The sequence below is a fragment of the Gobio gobio genome, assembly GCF_949357685.1.
Source record: "Gobio gobio genome assembly, chromosome: 23".
Taxonomy (NCBI): Eukaryota; Metazoa; Chordata; class Actinopteri; order Cypriniformes; family Gobionidae; genus Gobio; species Gobio gobio.
In genome coordinates, this window is record NC_137119.1 from 30,170,858 (window position 1) to 30,185,783 (window position 14,926).

The 14,926-nt window shown below is 37.3% G+C and overlaps 1 protein-coding gene across 2 annotated transcripts in view; it reads right to left on the bottom strand.

Annotated features, from left to right (window-relative positions):
* Positions 1-14,926, bottom strand: part of tnikb (TRAF2 and NCK interacting kinase b) — an 80,213-nt gene that overhangs the window by 49,116 nt on the left and 16,171 nt on the right. For both annotated transcript variants that reach the window (XM_079806644.1, XM_079806645.1), the window contains exon 2: positions 13,129-13,194. In XM_079806644.1, the coding sequence (XP_079662770.1) occupies positions 13,129-13,194 (66 nt within the window). The remainder of the gene's footprint in view (positions 1-13,128; positions 13,195-14,926) is intronic.

Here is a 14,926-nt window from a genome sequence, read left to right on the forward strand (position 1 = left end):
AATGACGGCGTTTCCATTAACTGATGTTATGACTTTTGGAAAAACGACCACATGTGAGTGTAAAAACTTTTTGGTGATACATGCGTTTTTGTGAAAGTGATGTGTTTTCATTGGGCGTATTTTCAATTTGCGCAATTTGAAAGGGTAATGGAAACTTCTGCAGACTGCAATGCAGTTTGTGCGCAAGTCCGGAATAGAGATCAACCAAAATTAAACAAAAAAATTTAACTTTCCGATTTATGGCCGGTCGACCAGTGCATATCTAGAAAAAAGGTTGCACCACAACAACTATTTGCAACAATTATATGCTCCCAAATAAATTTTGAGGTCACATATTACATTTTTGGAGCATATGCAACCAAAATGGTAACAATTTCGAGTCTCGTCAGCCAAGATATTATTCAATTAAAGTAACAGTAATGAGTAAAGAAAGAGATGCTAAAAATGGAAATGATAATCTAGTTGTGTGCCATACTTTGTGCTCTCTACTGTACTGTGTACATCTGCAGGAGGTAATCTGGGTTTTTCATACAGAAAATATATGCACACTGTACTTACTGTACCACATTACACGGTTTCAACAAAGTCATAGGATGTTTTATACTCAAAAAGATTAGCTTTGTCATACTCATTTTTTTCTAGCCGATATGTGATGGATGCGAATGCTTTAAGAAGCCAAACAGATAAGCACATTATGCGGTCAAAGAACCATTCTAATCTAGACAGTCAGCTAAAATGCATACTGAGGTCTGTTCCCATTATATCTGAAATGACTGAAAATGGCTATCGGAGAGCTTGTGGGATAATGCATTGTAACTGTAGCCGCAAAATGTTGTCAGGAAGACATTGCTGTGAGGTTTCATCATCACGGCTGCTATTGGCTATACTGAACAATCCAATCATGAGAACTAAGACGGTATCTGCCGGAAGGTAGGGAAGCCAAGCAACGGCAATGACAGTCATATATATTGTGGAAGTTGTGAACCATTATTGTTGTACAATCAGGATCAGGAAGTCATTTGTCACGGCAAGACTGGTGTATGTTTGTACCGCTTAACGGTAGACACAGGGTGCCAGTGCGAGGAAGAAAAAAAAAGAGCACAACGCACCACTTCCTCTCCGTAGCCTAGCAACAGGCCTGGAAGGCGGAGGAGGTTTGTGATTTTCACACTCTTCTACAGACAGCTCCTCTTGTTCCTGAGACATGTGACCTAGCATGACCCTCTCAGCTAAGTCGCTGAGAGAGCTTTGGAGGGGCCAGAATCTCTTCACTCATCTTCCATTCAGAGAACAGCCTTCAAAAGACCACATGCCCTGCAGTCACTTATGGAATGCAGGAAGTTGGTGTTTTATTTAGAACCTCATTGTGGAAGCTTCCTTATTTAACCGTAAGCTCTGTGTTTATCTCATAATGCATGGGTGAGAAGAACATGCTAAGGCATCACTGAAAATGTGAAACCAGAATTTTTGGGTACTTTAAAATTACAAAAATTGCTGCAACAACGCTAGGGTGTTGTGGGTGGTTGCAAGAGAGTTGGTATGTGGTTGATAAGATGTTTTCAGTTAGAGATAGTAGTAAAACTACATAAATAAACAAGTTGTCAGTTGCCCTGAACGACTAGGGCGAGGTAAAACAAAAAACATATATATTTCTAGATTTTAATTGATTCTCATTTTGAAGAACCAATATCAAATATTGATTCTTAAATTCCAAGAATCAATTTTTTAGTCTATGCTGATTTCAGAAACTTATTTTTTTTTTAAACTAAAGGCTGATTTATACTTCTGCGTCGGACCTACGCCATATCTTCTACGCCACAAGTTACATGTCGGTTTTCATTTATACTTCTGAGTAGCAGCAGCAGCGATGGCGGCAAACAGATTGCGACTTTTCTTGCAGCTTGAGTTGTTGTATCTGATACAAATTAAGCATCTCTATTTGATTAGTAGAGTTAAATAAGAGGCGATCTGGTGCTGGAATGCGTTTTTGAAATCATGCAGAGTGCTCGTGGCCGCTGTTTTCAGTATCGATGGCTCGTGCACAGACAATCGCTTCAATCGATTGCTGTAGCGGAGACTTTATTCGTTCCGTTGAAATCACAAAACGAAATGCACCCAAATGTGTCCCTGTTCTTGATATACAATCACTGATTAACATCTTTGGTTTTAATGAGAAAATAAATAAACTATACAATGGTGGATTAGAACCCAGAACCACTGGCACGCTTAACAAAAATTCTACCACTAGACCATCAAGAGCTCTGCACACTCACAGCGGATCTATGTATTTATTCACTAACATAAAGAATCTCTGGACTACAAAATATTGTGTTATATAGCAGATGTAAGGATGAAACTATCATACCATTTCTGGACACACACACAGTCCTATCGCAGATTTTTAAAATATATTTATTGACCTGAGGGAGGGGTTCTGGCAGACCAATCACAGAGCTTATGGTCCTTGTAGAATTGACGTGTTGTTAAAGTTTTGGAGAGGTGCACGTCAGGGTACGTCATAGGCTAGTATAAATTGGGCTTAAGTCTCAGCTTTCAAATTCTGTCAAAAGTGGCAGCGTGGTGTGCATGTGAACGGATCATCTCTTCCGCTTTACTACTACTTATAGCACAAAACAATGTTGAAAGAACATGTAATCGCGCAGTTATTCAATCGCAGAAAGACATCACTAACACAGATTGTAAACAATGTCACGTAATGTTATATTTACCTCAAAAAAGCCATTCAAATGTCCAAAAACTTGTTAGCCAGCAAGAAAAATCAACTCTAGAGTAGCTATATATTAGTATATATACGCACTATATTGCATTTTTACTTCACCTGTTCTTCAATATTTAATGTTTGCATTATTCTGTCATGTTTTTATGACAGCCACCATTAAAATGTTTATATATTTTTTTAAATGACACTTTATTATACATTATTATAAAAATTTAATTCTGTGTAACTTAAATGCTAGTAGATTACAAATCAGTTCATTGTAACCATTAGTTACAACCATAGTGATGTACCAACTGGGGTTCCCTGTATAGTTTACAGCATCAATCCCAATATGACTGACTTTAGGAAAACTGGTTTCTGGTTCACCTGAACCTAACCAGTTGTGTTTCTTCTTATGGATGTTTACATGTGCCCATAATATACTATTTTCTGTGAAGTCTGTCAACTCAAATCTGCAGAATGGTTCTGACCTTCGGCAACTAGTGTAGACTTGTCTAGGCTGTAAATCAAAGCAAAAATCTAGCCAAATTTGTGTTGTGTATTCCAGCCTGAAACAGAGCACAACAAAATGGAACAGAATGCAGACATTTAAAAGTTAAACTATTTTTAACTTGACATGCCATCTCAAAAATGCAATGCTCAAAGGCCAAAGATGTCCAACTTAATGTGCGTGGATGTAGAGACGGTGAGTTAAAGAGAATTAATTTAAAATACTTTTCAGAAGGGGTTTTACAGTGAAAACCATACAAAATCTAAAACAACAGATAACTAAAACACTACTGCTAAAAACAATCAAAAAAGAAATGTAGACCTCGCAAACCTAGTCAACAAGCCGCATAATCTGAGGTATCATTCAAGCATGGGAAGTTACATGTTGGAATTCAAAGGAATAATTCACACTGAAATGATAATTCTGTCATCATATACTCATCTTCATGTCTTTTTCAAAATGGAATGTAAAAAATAATATGAAATGTATTGCAGAATGTCAAAGCTGCTCTATTCCAACACAGTGAATAAATTGCCAATGACTGTCAAGTAAGATCATCGAATCGTGACTTAAATTTCCGTTTCTTCCAAACACAAATCTATCATAAGCTTTCAGAAGACTTTAAATATATCAACCAATTTTACGATGCAGGCATTTTGTAGCCTGACAGCCCCTAAAATCTTAAAAAGTGCCTGTTGAGAAAAGAAAACTGACAAGTACCTTCATTTCCATCTTCCTCCTTCACAGCAGATTTCTCTCAAAAGCAGTGTCATGTGAGTGGGAGATGAGCGGTCCCTACGCTGCACATCCTGACCCAGAACCTATTTCTTCTAATACAGGGCACATTTTAATGGCTTTCTGGATCTCCCAAGATGGCGCCCCACCGGAGAAAAGGCTGTGTGGGACTTCTGCAGGGACTCAGAGCAAATCAAACTCCTGCATTTCCTTTAAAGTCAGCATGAAATTACATTTTTCTAATTGCATTTTATAGATTAAAAAAAATACAAAATAAATAAAGCCTCCTCTTTTGAGTGCAACAGAAAATCTAATCAACAACCAATAGATAGAACCAAGTCCCAGACCAACATTTTTTCTTTCCCAATAATCCGTTACACTCAGATGTACATAAAAAAGGTTTCATCGTGACTAATGATTGGTCTACCTGCATTTAGTCAAATAAAATGATCAATACATCTCAGATGCTGATCTGTTCTTGCAGGCCAGTGAGGTCGTAACCCATGACCCTTGGACTAATTAAACTGCCTGCCAGCAACGCAGGAGTCCAAGAGTTCAAAGAACCCCTGTCAATAAGAATAAGAACACTCCGCAACCATCTCTCTTTCAAAGGTGACCCAAATTGACAGATCCAGAAGCGGAGTAATGTGAATATGAGGCATTGTTTCCAAAAAAAACTCAATTACAGTACAAAAAAAGCACCACATTAAGATGAACTCTGCAAACTCCAACAGAGATGCGGAAACATGCAGCTACGGACCTACAGAGTGAGGCAGAAGACATCTGTTTAACAAGACTGACTAAAAAAAGAAAACGCTTTTGCTACGGACCAGCACATCTGAGCTTCTAAGCAACTTTGTTCTAAAGAAATTACCCACAGTTTATCCAAGATGCTCCAGACACCGTGAAATTAGCATTGGGTAGTGCAGTTGATTTAGCGAACTAATGCTGCACTGATGGAAGCCTGAGGACATTTTCTGTAGTATTCGGCATAATTTAGTTATTGTAAAAGTGCATTATTCACTGGAATTACGTCAACAGGGTGAAAATATGTTAATATATTCAATTTAATAAAAAAAAATAACACAAAAGTTAAAGGGGGTCATATGATTCTTTTTTATATTTTCTTTTTCCTTTAGTGTGTAATATATCTGTTTGTGTATGTATACGATCTGCAAAGTTCGAAAGCTCAGTCTCCCACAAAGTGATTTATTCCATCTAACAGAGAACATGGACCCAGACCTGCCAAAAAAACATTGATCAAAGTCCAGACATACTGGGAATAGATAAACTGTAATAATGTACAGTAGGATGATTTCAGGGTGATTGGGACACTTTTTGCCATTGAGATGACTTGGAAAAAGTGTCCCAATCACCCTGAATTCACCCTATGTGAAAAATAAATGTTTAAAATTATAAAAATTAAAATTATATACATTTATTATTTTACACCCAATAAACAAAATTTACTTTTAAAATAGCACCCCTTTAAATATTTACACAACTGTCACAAGTCTGGGGTCGGAAGAGTTTTTAAAGGGATAGTTCCACCGGAAGCTAGATATTTTACTTTCTAATGTGTTAAATATGGATATTTTTCTTACAAAAACCCAGACCCCCCGGAGCCGTGTGGATCACTTTTTTTAATGGATGGATGCCCTTATTTGCCTTAGTCTTCAAATTTTGGGCTACCATTCACTGCCAATGTCATATAAACCTAGGAGGGCTTGAGGGTGAGTAAATTATGAGAATTTTTGGGTGAACCATCCCTTTAATGTTTTTGAAATACGTCTCTTATGCTCACCAATGTTGCATTTATTTGATCAAAAATACAGAGAAAAAAAAAGTAATAATGTGAAATTATATTACAATTTAAAATAATTTATTTCTAATTGAATATATTTTAAAATGTAATTTATTCCTGAAATCATTCTAATATGCTAATTCTGTACTTTTTATCATCAATTACAATCAAACACATTTGTAAATAGTAAATACACTTTGACAGGATTATTTGATGAACAAAGTTCAAAACTTCAACATCTTTTGAAATAGAAATCTTTTGTAACATTGTAAATCTCTTCACTGTCACTTTTGGTCAATGTAATGCGTCCACAAAATTGTTCTAAGTTTTCAAAGGTAGTTTTATTTAATAAACTAATATGAACAAACTTTTATAATCAGTGACTGTGGGAAAAAATGAAAATATGCCTGAACTGACATTACAAATCCACTAGTTCACTGATTTAGCATAAATAGAAATGCTGTGTTCCACTAAGCCCATAATATACATAAATACACAATAATGACTGATTTCACAGTAACAATAAAACTAAAAAAGCGTAATAAATGAAAGAATTCACATAACGAAGCAATTCAAATCAAGAGTCTGACTCAAAAGCGTAGGCTTGTCATCTCATATCAAAAGTCAAGAAAAAATGTCATGGTTGCCAAAAGAAAACTATTCATCAATGCATAAAAACCACGATTCGTAATTTCATTGCCTCCCTTCTTTCTTTTACACTCACATCCAGTCAATCATGGCTGATTGTTACCTGAATGTGACTTAACCAAAGCCACCAGAATGTCATCTACAAAATGTCTAATTTGGTTCAAAAAGTAATCAAATACAAGCCTGCTGTTCTAAATAATATCTGAATTATGAAAGAAATCAGGAGCATGCGCTTGTGCTTTTGAAAAACTCCCACATGTAAATGAGCAAGTGTGTTTTATATTCATTTTTATATATATTTGGACTGACTGATTAGCCCACGCAAATCCGGTGCATGAAAATCACAGACTGCGCTTTCTTGTTGGCTCACCAACAGACACAGAAATGTACCTTTACAAGGTAAATTAAAAACTACTGATAATTAAAGCAAGCCATTTATAGGGGCTCGGTTTGATTGAGTGGTCCAGACTATGCAGGACAGAAGGAATGTTTGGGGAAACAGGTTTGGAAAGAAAAACATGACTATTACTATTGCTCAAACTTTTGCTAAGTGTTAATATTCAGTGAGAAACTAACTGTTTTAGAGTAAAAACAGGACAGATCACATGGCTTCTTCTTTAGTTTATTGGTGATTTGCACAGTGCATATCGCCACCTAATTTATCTCCCCAAATTTAAAAAAATATTAGCCTTTTTAGACGACAATATGCTTTACTTTTTAGTCAACGGCAGTTGGAATTGGGACAGGGCCATTCTCAGTCAAAACAGCATCTGATTGGACAAAAATCTGTGTAGTGCAGGATGAGTCATACATATTTTTGACTCTAGAAGAGAAGGATTGGATTTTTAAAATGCATAAATCTGCTAAAAGCGTCAATGTTTAGAAGTACACTAGAAGGGAAATAGACTTAAAGCTACCATACCCGTCACACAAATTTGAGATCAACACCAAGATCCTAAAACATCTCTGAAATCACACTGAAAACATGGTTTATGAGCAGAGGAATTCTTGGTAATGGTAGGAACACGCACATCTCAAACAGCACATTAATAAGGAATGACAGTACAGTGAGACCTTGATTCAGCTGACAGTTTAGCAAAATCCACTGCCTCACATAATTTTTAATTTTCTCCTTTCTTCACACAGTTTCTCCTTCACTCTTATTAACACATGCTAACTATAAACGAAGGGTGCCCGTTTGATTAGCCGAGTTTTGCGGTGATGCATCACTCATTTTTGGTAAACGTTATCATCATGGGAGACAAAATCTAGCACCTGATAGGATCTGACCCCCCCATGCCCCTTCACAAGTAGGCGACACCTCAGAATCACACCTCCTACTGGTTTTCTCAGTAGACTGACCGTACTCACACAGAGAGCTCAATGTCAACCACAAAAACTTCTGCAGACTGCAGCTCATCCCCGAGGACTCAATGTGACAATTACTCAACCACATCCTCTTTCACTTTTTACATTTGTCCAATAACTCAGTACGTATGTGCAATAAATTCTTATTCGAAAGGATTATTAGTTTAACTAAAAACAAAAAAAAGTCTGACATATTGTCTCAGTCCTGACTTCAGTGGAACACAACAGGAGAAGTTTTTTTTTTCATTTTTTTGGGTAAACTAATCCTTTAAAAGTACTGCATTATGACAGCGGGTGAGATTGACAGACTGCTTAACTGCTCCTACAATCACTGCTCCAGACTTTAGATGTTTTTATCTTTGATCAGAGATCTCTTCATTTATTATAAAAAATAAAATTAAAAAAAGATCAAAAGTATTTCCCTTTTGCACGCAATCAATCATGATTTTGCAGTCTGATCACCTTCAAACCAAAAAAGAAACACCCAACCATGGAAGAACTTAAAAGTTCAAGCATGCTAACCTGTTCAGAGCGTATCAAACTGTACAAAACACAACACCATCACAATCTGCAACTTAATCCTGACATTTTCATTACTGTTGTCAGATTTGGATGAAGTCGAGGAGATTGTTATGCTTCTGTCTTCAGCTCACTTTCTGATTGGGTATCGTTTCGTTCCACGTGATAATCTAGTGTGTGCGCATTTGTCCTAGGGGTTCCCTCCACACTGACACAACAGGATTTGTGTTTTGAGATCGGTGTGACCCTGACGTTCTTCCGAGCAGTTTCAATCACTCTTACACACATCACACCACAGGAAAATCTGATGAAGTAATCTGTAGAACCATCAAGATAATCAGGACTTTACCTAGGATTGTCGGAAGGGGAGAACTGGGCCGATTATCTTGTTGTGTGTGGGTGCCTTGTATCTCTTTTCGATTGAAAAATCTGACTCACAGGCGCTAGTTTTTGAGCAGCTAATGGAAGTAGGCGAAGGATCTTGCAGAGAAATGGCAAGAAGTATAAGAAAACACATGAGTCTTGACATGTCTGGACATACCACACGTATAACGCAAGAGCTGCTGAGGCACTAACAGGTAAGTGCAGATCTCTGAGCCGAGAGAGAAGGAAAACACTGAAGCAAACAGCTGAATGTAGTGGTTCAACGGGTCACAAAACTCATGGTTCAGATCATATAACAGTTTTTGAGTCACTGATCAGATCATTTTTCAGATCAGCAAGAAAAAACATTGGGAGTGGGGGAGGGGAACTTTGCTTTCCATTTATTACTTAAAGCACACTTTAAAAGGGATAGTTCACCCAAAAATGTTAAACTGTTAAACCAAACAGTTAACGGACCCCGTTTACTTTCATTGTATGGAGAGAAAAAAATACTATGGAAGTCAATGGGGTCCATCAACTGTTTGGTTTCCAACATTCTTCAAAATTTATTCTGTGTTCAGCAGGTTTGGAACAACTTGAGGGTAAGTAAATGATGACAGAATCTTCATTTTTGGGTGAACTATCCCTTTAAGTACTACGATACCACAGCAAAAACTACTAGCCAAACTAATAAAGTTCAAACATTAATAATGGCAAGTTAACAGTCGGTAACAAATACACAAATCACAAGCATAGATAAATACAGTATAACAAAGTTACAAATAAAGTAAGGTCTAACTGTAGTATTTATTTCAGTTACAGAAATGTAATAATTAAATGTAAAATAACACTATGTTCTCTGTATAAATTTAATATAGATTAAATACAGTTTTTTGTAGTTTGATTAACATTATTGACATATAGACAACAGCAGGTATTTATAGACAATTTAAAGGGAAAGTTCACCCAAAAATGAAAATTAGCCCATGATTTACTCACCCTCAAGTCATCCTAGGTGTATATGACATTCTTCTTTCAGACGAATACAATCAGAGTTATATTACAAAAGTCCAGGCTAATCCAAGCATTACAGTAGAATTGGATTCATAGTTGCTCTGCATCTGCCCATCAAATAACCTGCTCCACGCGTCTCTGGGGTGTTAATAAAGGGCTTCTGAAGCGAATCGATGTGTTTGTGTAGGAAAAATATCCATATTTAAAACTTTATCAAGTAAACTTTCGGCCGACCGCCTTCCCTGTTCAATTTATGGAAAAATTGTTGAAAGTTCCCCTGCCGATCGAAAGACTAACGCGACCAGGTAGGCTCATCATGACGTCACGTACGCATCTTGAGTTTCACTTTCAACATTCAACACTTTTCCACCGAAGGCATTCGGCCGAAAGTTTTCTTGATAAAGTTTTAAATATGAATATTTTTCTTACACAAACGCTTCGATTCACTTCAGAAGGCCTTTATTAACACCCCGGAGCTGCGTGGAGCACGTTATTTGATGGGCAGATGCACTTTTTATGGACTTCAAAAACAGAGCAACTATGAATCAAATTCTAATGCTTGGATTAGCCTGGACTTTTTTAATATAACTCCGATTTTATTCGTCTGAAAGAAGAATGTCATATACACCTAGGATGACTTGAGGGTGAGTAAATGATGGGCTAATTTTCATTTTTGGGTGAACGATCCCTTTAAGACATTATGCACAGATCCAATATAATGATATACATTCGATTTCCTTCGCAACTGTTTGCGTTCACTTGAGACTGTGATTAGGAGAATACTTGCCGAGTCTGTATTTTGACATAATTAGATGTGTCCATCCAAGTGCAAGGAGACACGAAAGAGGAATCAATTCTGAGTTTGCGCTATCTGAAACACTCCTCTCTGTGTGTGCGAATTAAAGGGGGGGTGAAATGCCGTTTCATGCATAGTGAGCTTTTTACAATCGTAAAAAAAGTTGGACGTTTGATGGAGTATTTCTGTGCCTAAAATACTCCTTCCGGTTTCTCATAAGTTTCTGAAAGTTTTTTCAGAGTATGGGCCGAAGTGACGTCAACAAGAGCGGAATGTCCTTGTACGGGCCCGTACGTGCCCTTCTCCCGGAAGGGCGGGCGTGCGCGCGACTAGAGTGTGAGAGCAAATGCACGCCCATTAACGCACTGTGCTCGGCTTTAGGGAAGCCGGCTGCACTGCAGTCACAGGACTTCACGAAATCAACAATGTCACCAAAGATGTGTGTTTTTGGTTGTCAGGGCAAGACAACTTTGCACAGCTTCCCAAAGAACCCAGCGTTAATGGGACAGTGGATGGAGTTTGTTTTTTCCGGAGCAGCAATGGAGTTGTGCAAGTGTTTTTGTTTGTTCCTTGCATTTTGGCGACAATGGTTTATAAACAAGGCCCAGTTCAACTTTTGTAGCTCTAATGCTGAAAGATGGAGCAGTCCCAGCGATTAAGGTTCACGGTCGTATGTTGGAAGCAGGCGGTGAGTAAAACTGCTTCAGATGTCTTTGTGTTGTTAGCTATCGACTCGTTCATTCAAATGCGCTACAATTCCATTGTTTTTCTATTTAAACACGCACTAGTCTGAAGTGCGAAACCGTTCCGCTTGCTACTGCTAACATTAAATCGCATACAATAGTCCTTAAACCAAATTATGTCCTCATAAACCACGAGTAAACACACAAAAATGTTGTAAAACTCGCGCATGACAAGCCGCTAAGCAAATACAGTTACAGAAACATACCACAGAGATGTCCTGCTGTAGAAATTGCTGCTGCTTATCCTGTTCAATTTTAGCCTCTAGATCTGATTCTGGATCATATATGTATGGCTAAATCAGATTGATCTCCATGGTTTATTTAGTATTACGTTTTTTCCACGTCTAAGGATGCCACAGCTTTCAGACGCTCTCAACGCAATAGCTGCGCGCACTTGTCATTCTTTAGCTCCACCCACATGATACGCATCCAGCCGCTCTGGTTTTTTTTCGGAAAGACTCGGTACAGCCTATCTTTCTTTTATAAATATAATAAAACTAAAGACTTTTCGGAGATATGAAGGATGCAATACTACTATATATAGACATTCAAGATTGACATGAGATTGACTGAAACGGAGTGTTTCACCCCCCCTTTAAATTATCTTTTGCCTCTTCCAGCGCTGGAAAGGTTTAAAATCTATTGTATGTGTAAACTAGTAAGACAAAGCATGTGCGAATTATAAACTTTCAGTCTATGGCGGTTAAACTTGCAATTATATCACATGCGTGGTGAATCACGGAGCCTGGTCGGTACGGATCACAGATCAACAACGACCATCTAACCCCTAGCTGAGAGCAGGGCTGGACTGGTAATCTGGCATACCGGGCATTTTCCCGGTGGGCCGACGCACTTTGGGGCCGATAGGTTATTTATTTATTAATTTTTTTGCCACGGACTGGCCCATCATGCAGGGACAGCGGCCCATTGGTTTGTCTTCTGAATTGACAGGCCAAAGCGAGAGAGACCTTCCCTCCTCCATAGACTGTGTCCATATTAGGCGCTGTTTAAAAATGTGGGCGCATGAAACTGCAAAAGGCGAATATCCGCGCAACAGCGCTGCCGCTGACGAACGTGCGCTGTGTTTCTGCTGCTCTATGAAGTGATGAACCGGGGACTTTGACTCCGAGTGTTGTTTTATACAATCGTGTGATATGGGAACATTAAAGGTTCTGTGGTGAATCAGCTGAAAACAGCCGCGACCATGTAAATAGGCTACATCACGAGGTAAATTGGAAAACAGCAATACACACACAACTACTAACTTGTCACTCTAGCACAACCAAATTCAATAGTTTATTATTATTGATTTATTTATATTCGAAACCATATTATACCTATGGCAATGAGGAGCATGATTTTACCTGTGACTACCATGCCCATACAGTTAAATGTAATGTAAAAAAAATACTATGGTAGTCAATAGTTGCTCTATCTGCTTTGTTACAAACATTCTTCAAAATATCTTCTTTTATGTTTCACGGAAGAGAGAAAGTCATACAGGTTTGGAACGACATGAGTGAGTAAATGATGACAGATTTTAAAAGCAGTAAATTCACTTTAATGTATCCTAGCTCAAAATCAGTGGTTTACTGTCAAGTGCATTTCTGTGTGACAAAAGTATTACGTTTGTAATCTGCATTTGCAGTAAATTCGATAATATCCATTATTAGTTGTCCCTGTCCTAGATTTATTTATTTACTCCAATTTAAGGCCCTAACCCCAGTTAAAACCATTCAAGAGGGACTCATGGGCCAGATGGGCTGGATTTGCCAGGGCCGAATTTTAGCCCCAGTCCAGCCCTGGCTGAGAGAAATGCAAAACATCTATTTGAGACTGAACTGGCTATATCTACCTAATCCCACATATCATATCTGACTTATAGTACAACATTAAATCATTATTTACCTTATATACTTGTCCATAGGTCCCGTTTCCCACAAGCTCCACCAGCTCAAATATGCCCGCAGGGTCCTGAAGGGGGAAATAATAGAAGAGGAGATTAGCTTGCATTATCCCGTCATTGAACATCAAGGACAATCACACATACTGTATACACTGAGGTCATCATAAACGCTGATACTGCAGCCATTAGACCTAACAAAGCATGTCAATTAAAGTTAAATATCTGTTTACACACTGAACATAAAAACCCATTAAGGTATCTAGTGAGCCAAAGCCAGAAATACATTTTGAAACAAACTCTGAGGCTAACTTAGAACAGATTTCCTGCAAAGCAAACCAACTTCATTTCTTTTTTTCTATTGTTTTCAAATCTCAAAGCACATTATGTTCCCAGTTACCAGTGTTCTATAATGCATGAAAATTCTGCCTTATTGGAAATGTCTGCAATCATGACTGACTTTGAAATTATATTTTTAGCACAAGAACCAATAATATCTACATGACTGTGCCGTTTACTATTTAAAAGTGATGGCAAACTACATTACGCAGTGGTGGGAATATAAAAAGACTGAAATCAAATCACTCTTACGTGTCATTTTCATTTAATAACACTAAAGCAGTTATCTAAGCTGTCAGAGTGCAATACAGCTTTAAAAAGCATGATGCTCATGAAAATAAGCACAACCAATAAATAATGCAATACACCTGGAACAATAAAGCAAGACATGTTGCCATGGTAATCTGACAATAGCTGCCATTCATGTCACCAGAGGTGTAATTTATGAAATATGCTTCAGTGAATTTCACAGAAAAATACAGCTTAAAAGCTAAATGAAGTGATGAAGCTGGTGGAAAAAGAAGGATGAATTTAGGTTCATTTAAATTGACGAGGGCGTAATGGACAAAAGGTCCATTTTGTCACCCCTTATCGGCGACCGTCTTGGAGTACCAAAGGCACACTTGACCAATGAGAATCTTAGTGAGGTGGGTCCAATGTACTTTAGGAAATCAAATTGGTTGTATTCCAACTAACTGTCAAACATTTCAGAGATTTCTCTAAATGCCATGGTAAATGAATATGCTAGTTACAGTATCACAGTATATATGAAATGTGCAATTCGATCACCTTCAGTTCTGATCAGATGATATTCGAGTTTTCCAGTAAAAATATCTAATCATAAATACAACAAGATAAAATTATTAAGAACTTTTCAGATAATATATAATGAATTATGTTGAGTTTTCATACTCAGAAAATAAATCTCAATAATGCTATTAGGCATAAACAAACTTCAGCATATACACGTCACAATCAATTAAAAGTTTGTAAAATGTTTATATTTTATTTTATAAAATATATTTTTAAATGTAATATATTACATTTAATGTATTATATGTGAGCTTGTTTATTCCTGAGCTGGCAAAGCTGAATTTTCAGCATCATTACTTCAGTGCCATATTATTCTTCAGAAATCATTTTAATGCTGATTTGCTGCTCAAGAAACATTTCTTATTAGGGAATGCTCCGATCTGGAGTACCGATTTCTTGTCATGGTGATCGGCCAATTCCGATCCCGATTTCAATGCTTCACTGATTTGTAAGCTCTCTGATCATTAACTTTTTTCAGATAAAAAAAAAAACAATACTAGCCTATAGATGTTGCCTTTATTATATTTTTATTACATTTTTATGGTAATGATGTAATGTAAATGTAACTATTGTTTTAGTTATTGTTTTTATTGTTATACAGTGAACATTTGAATCTGCCTTTAAAATGGGGTTTCTGCATAACACTATGCA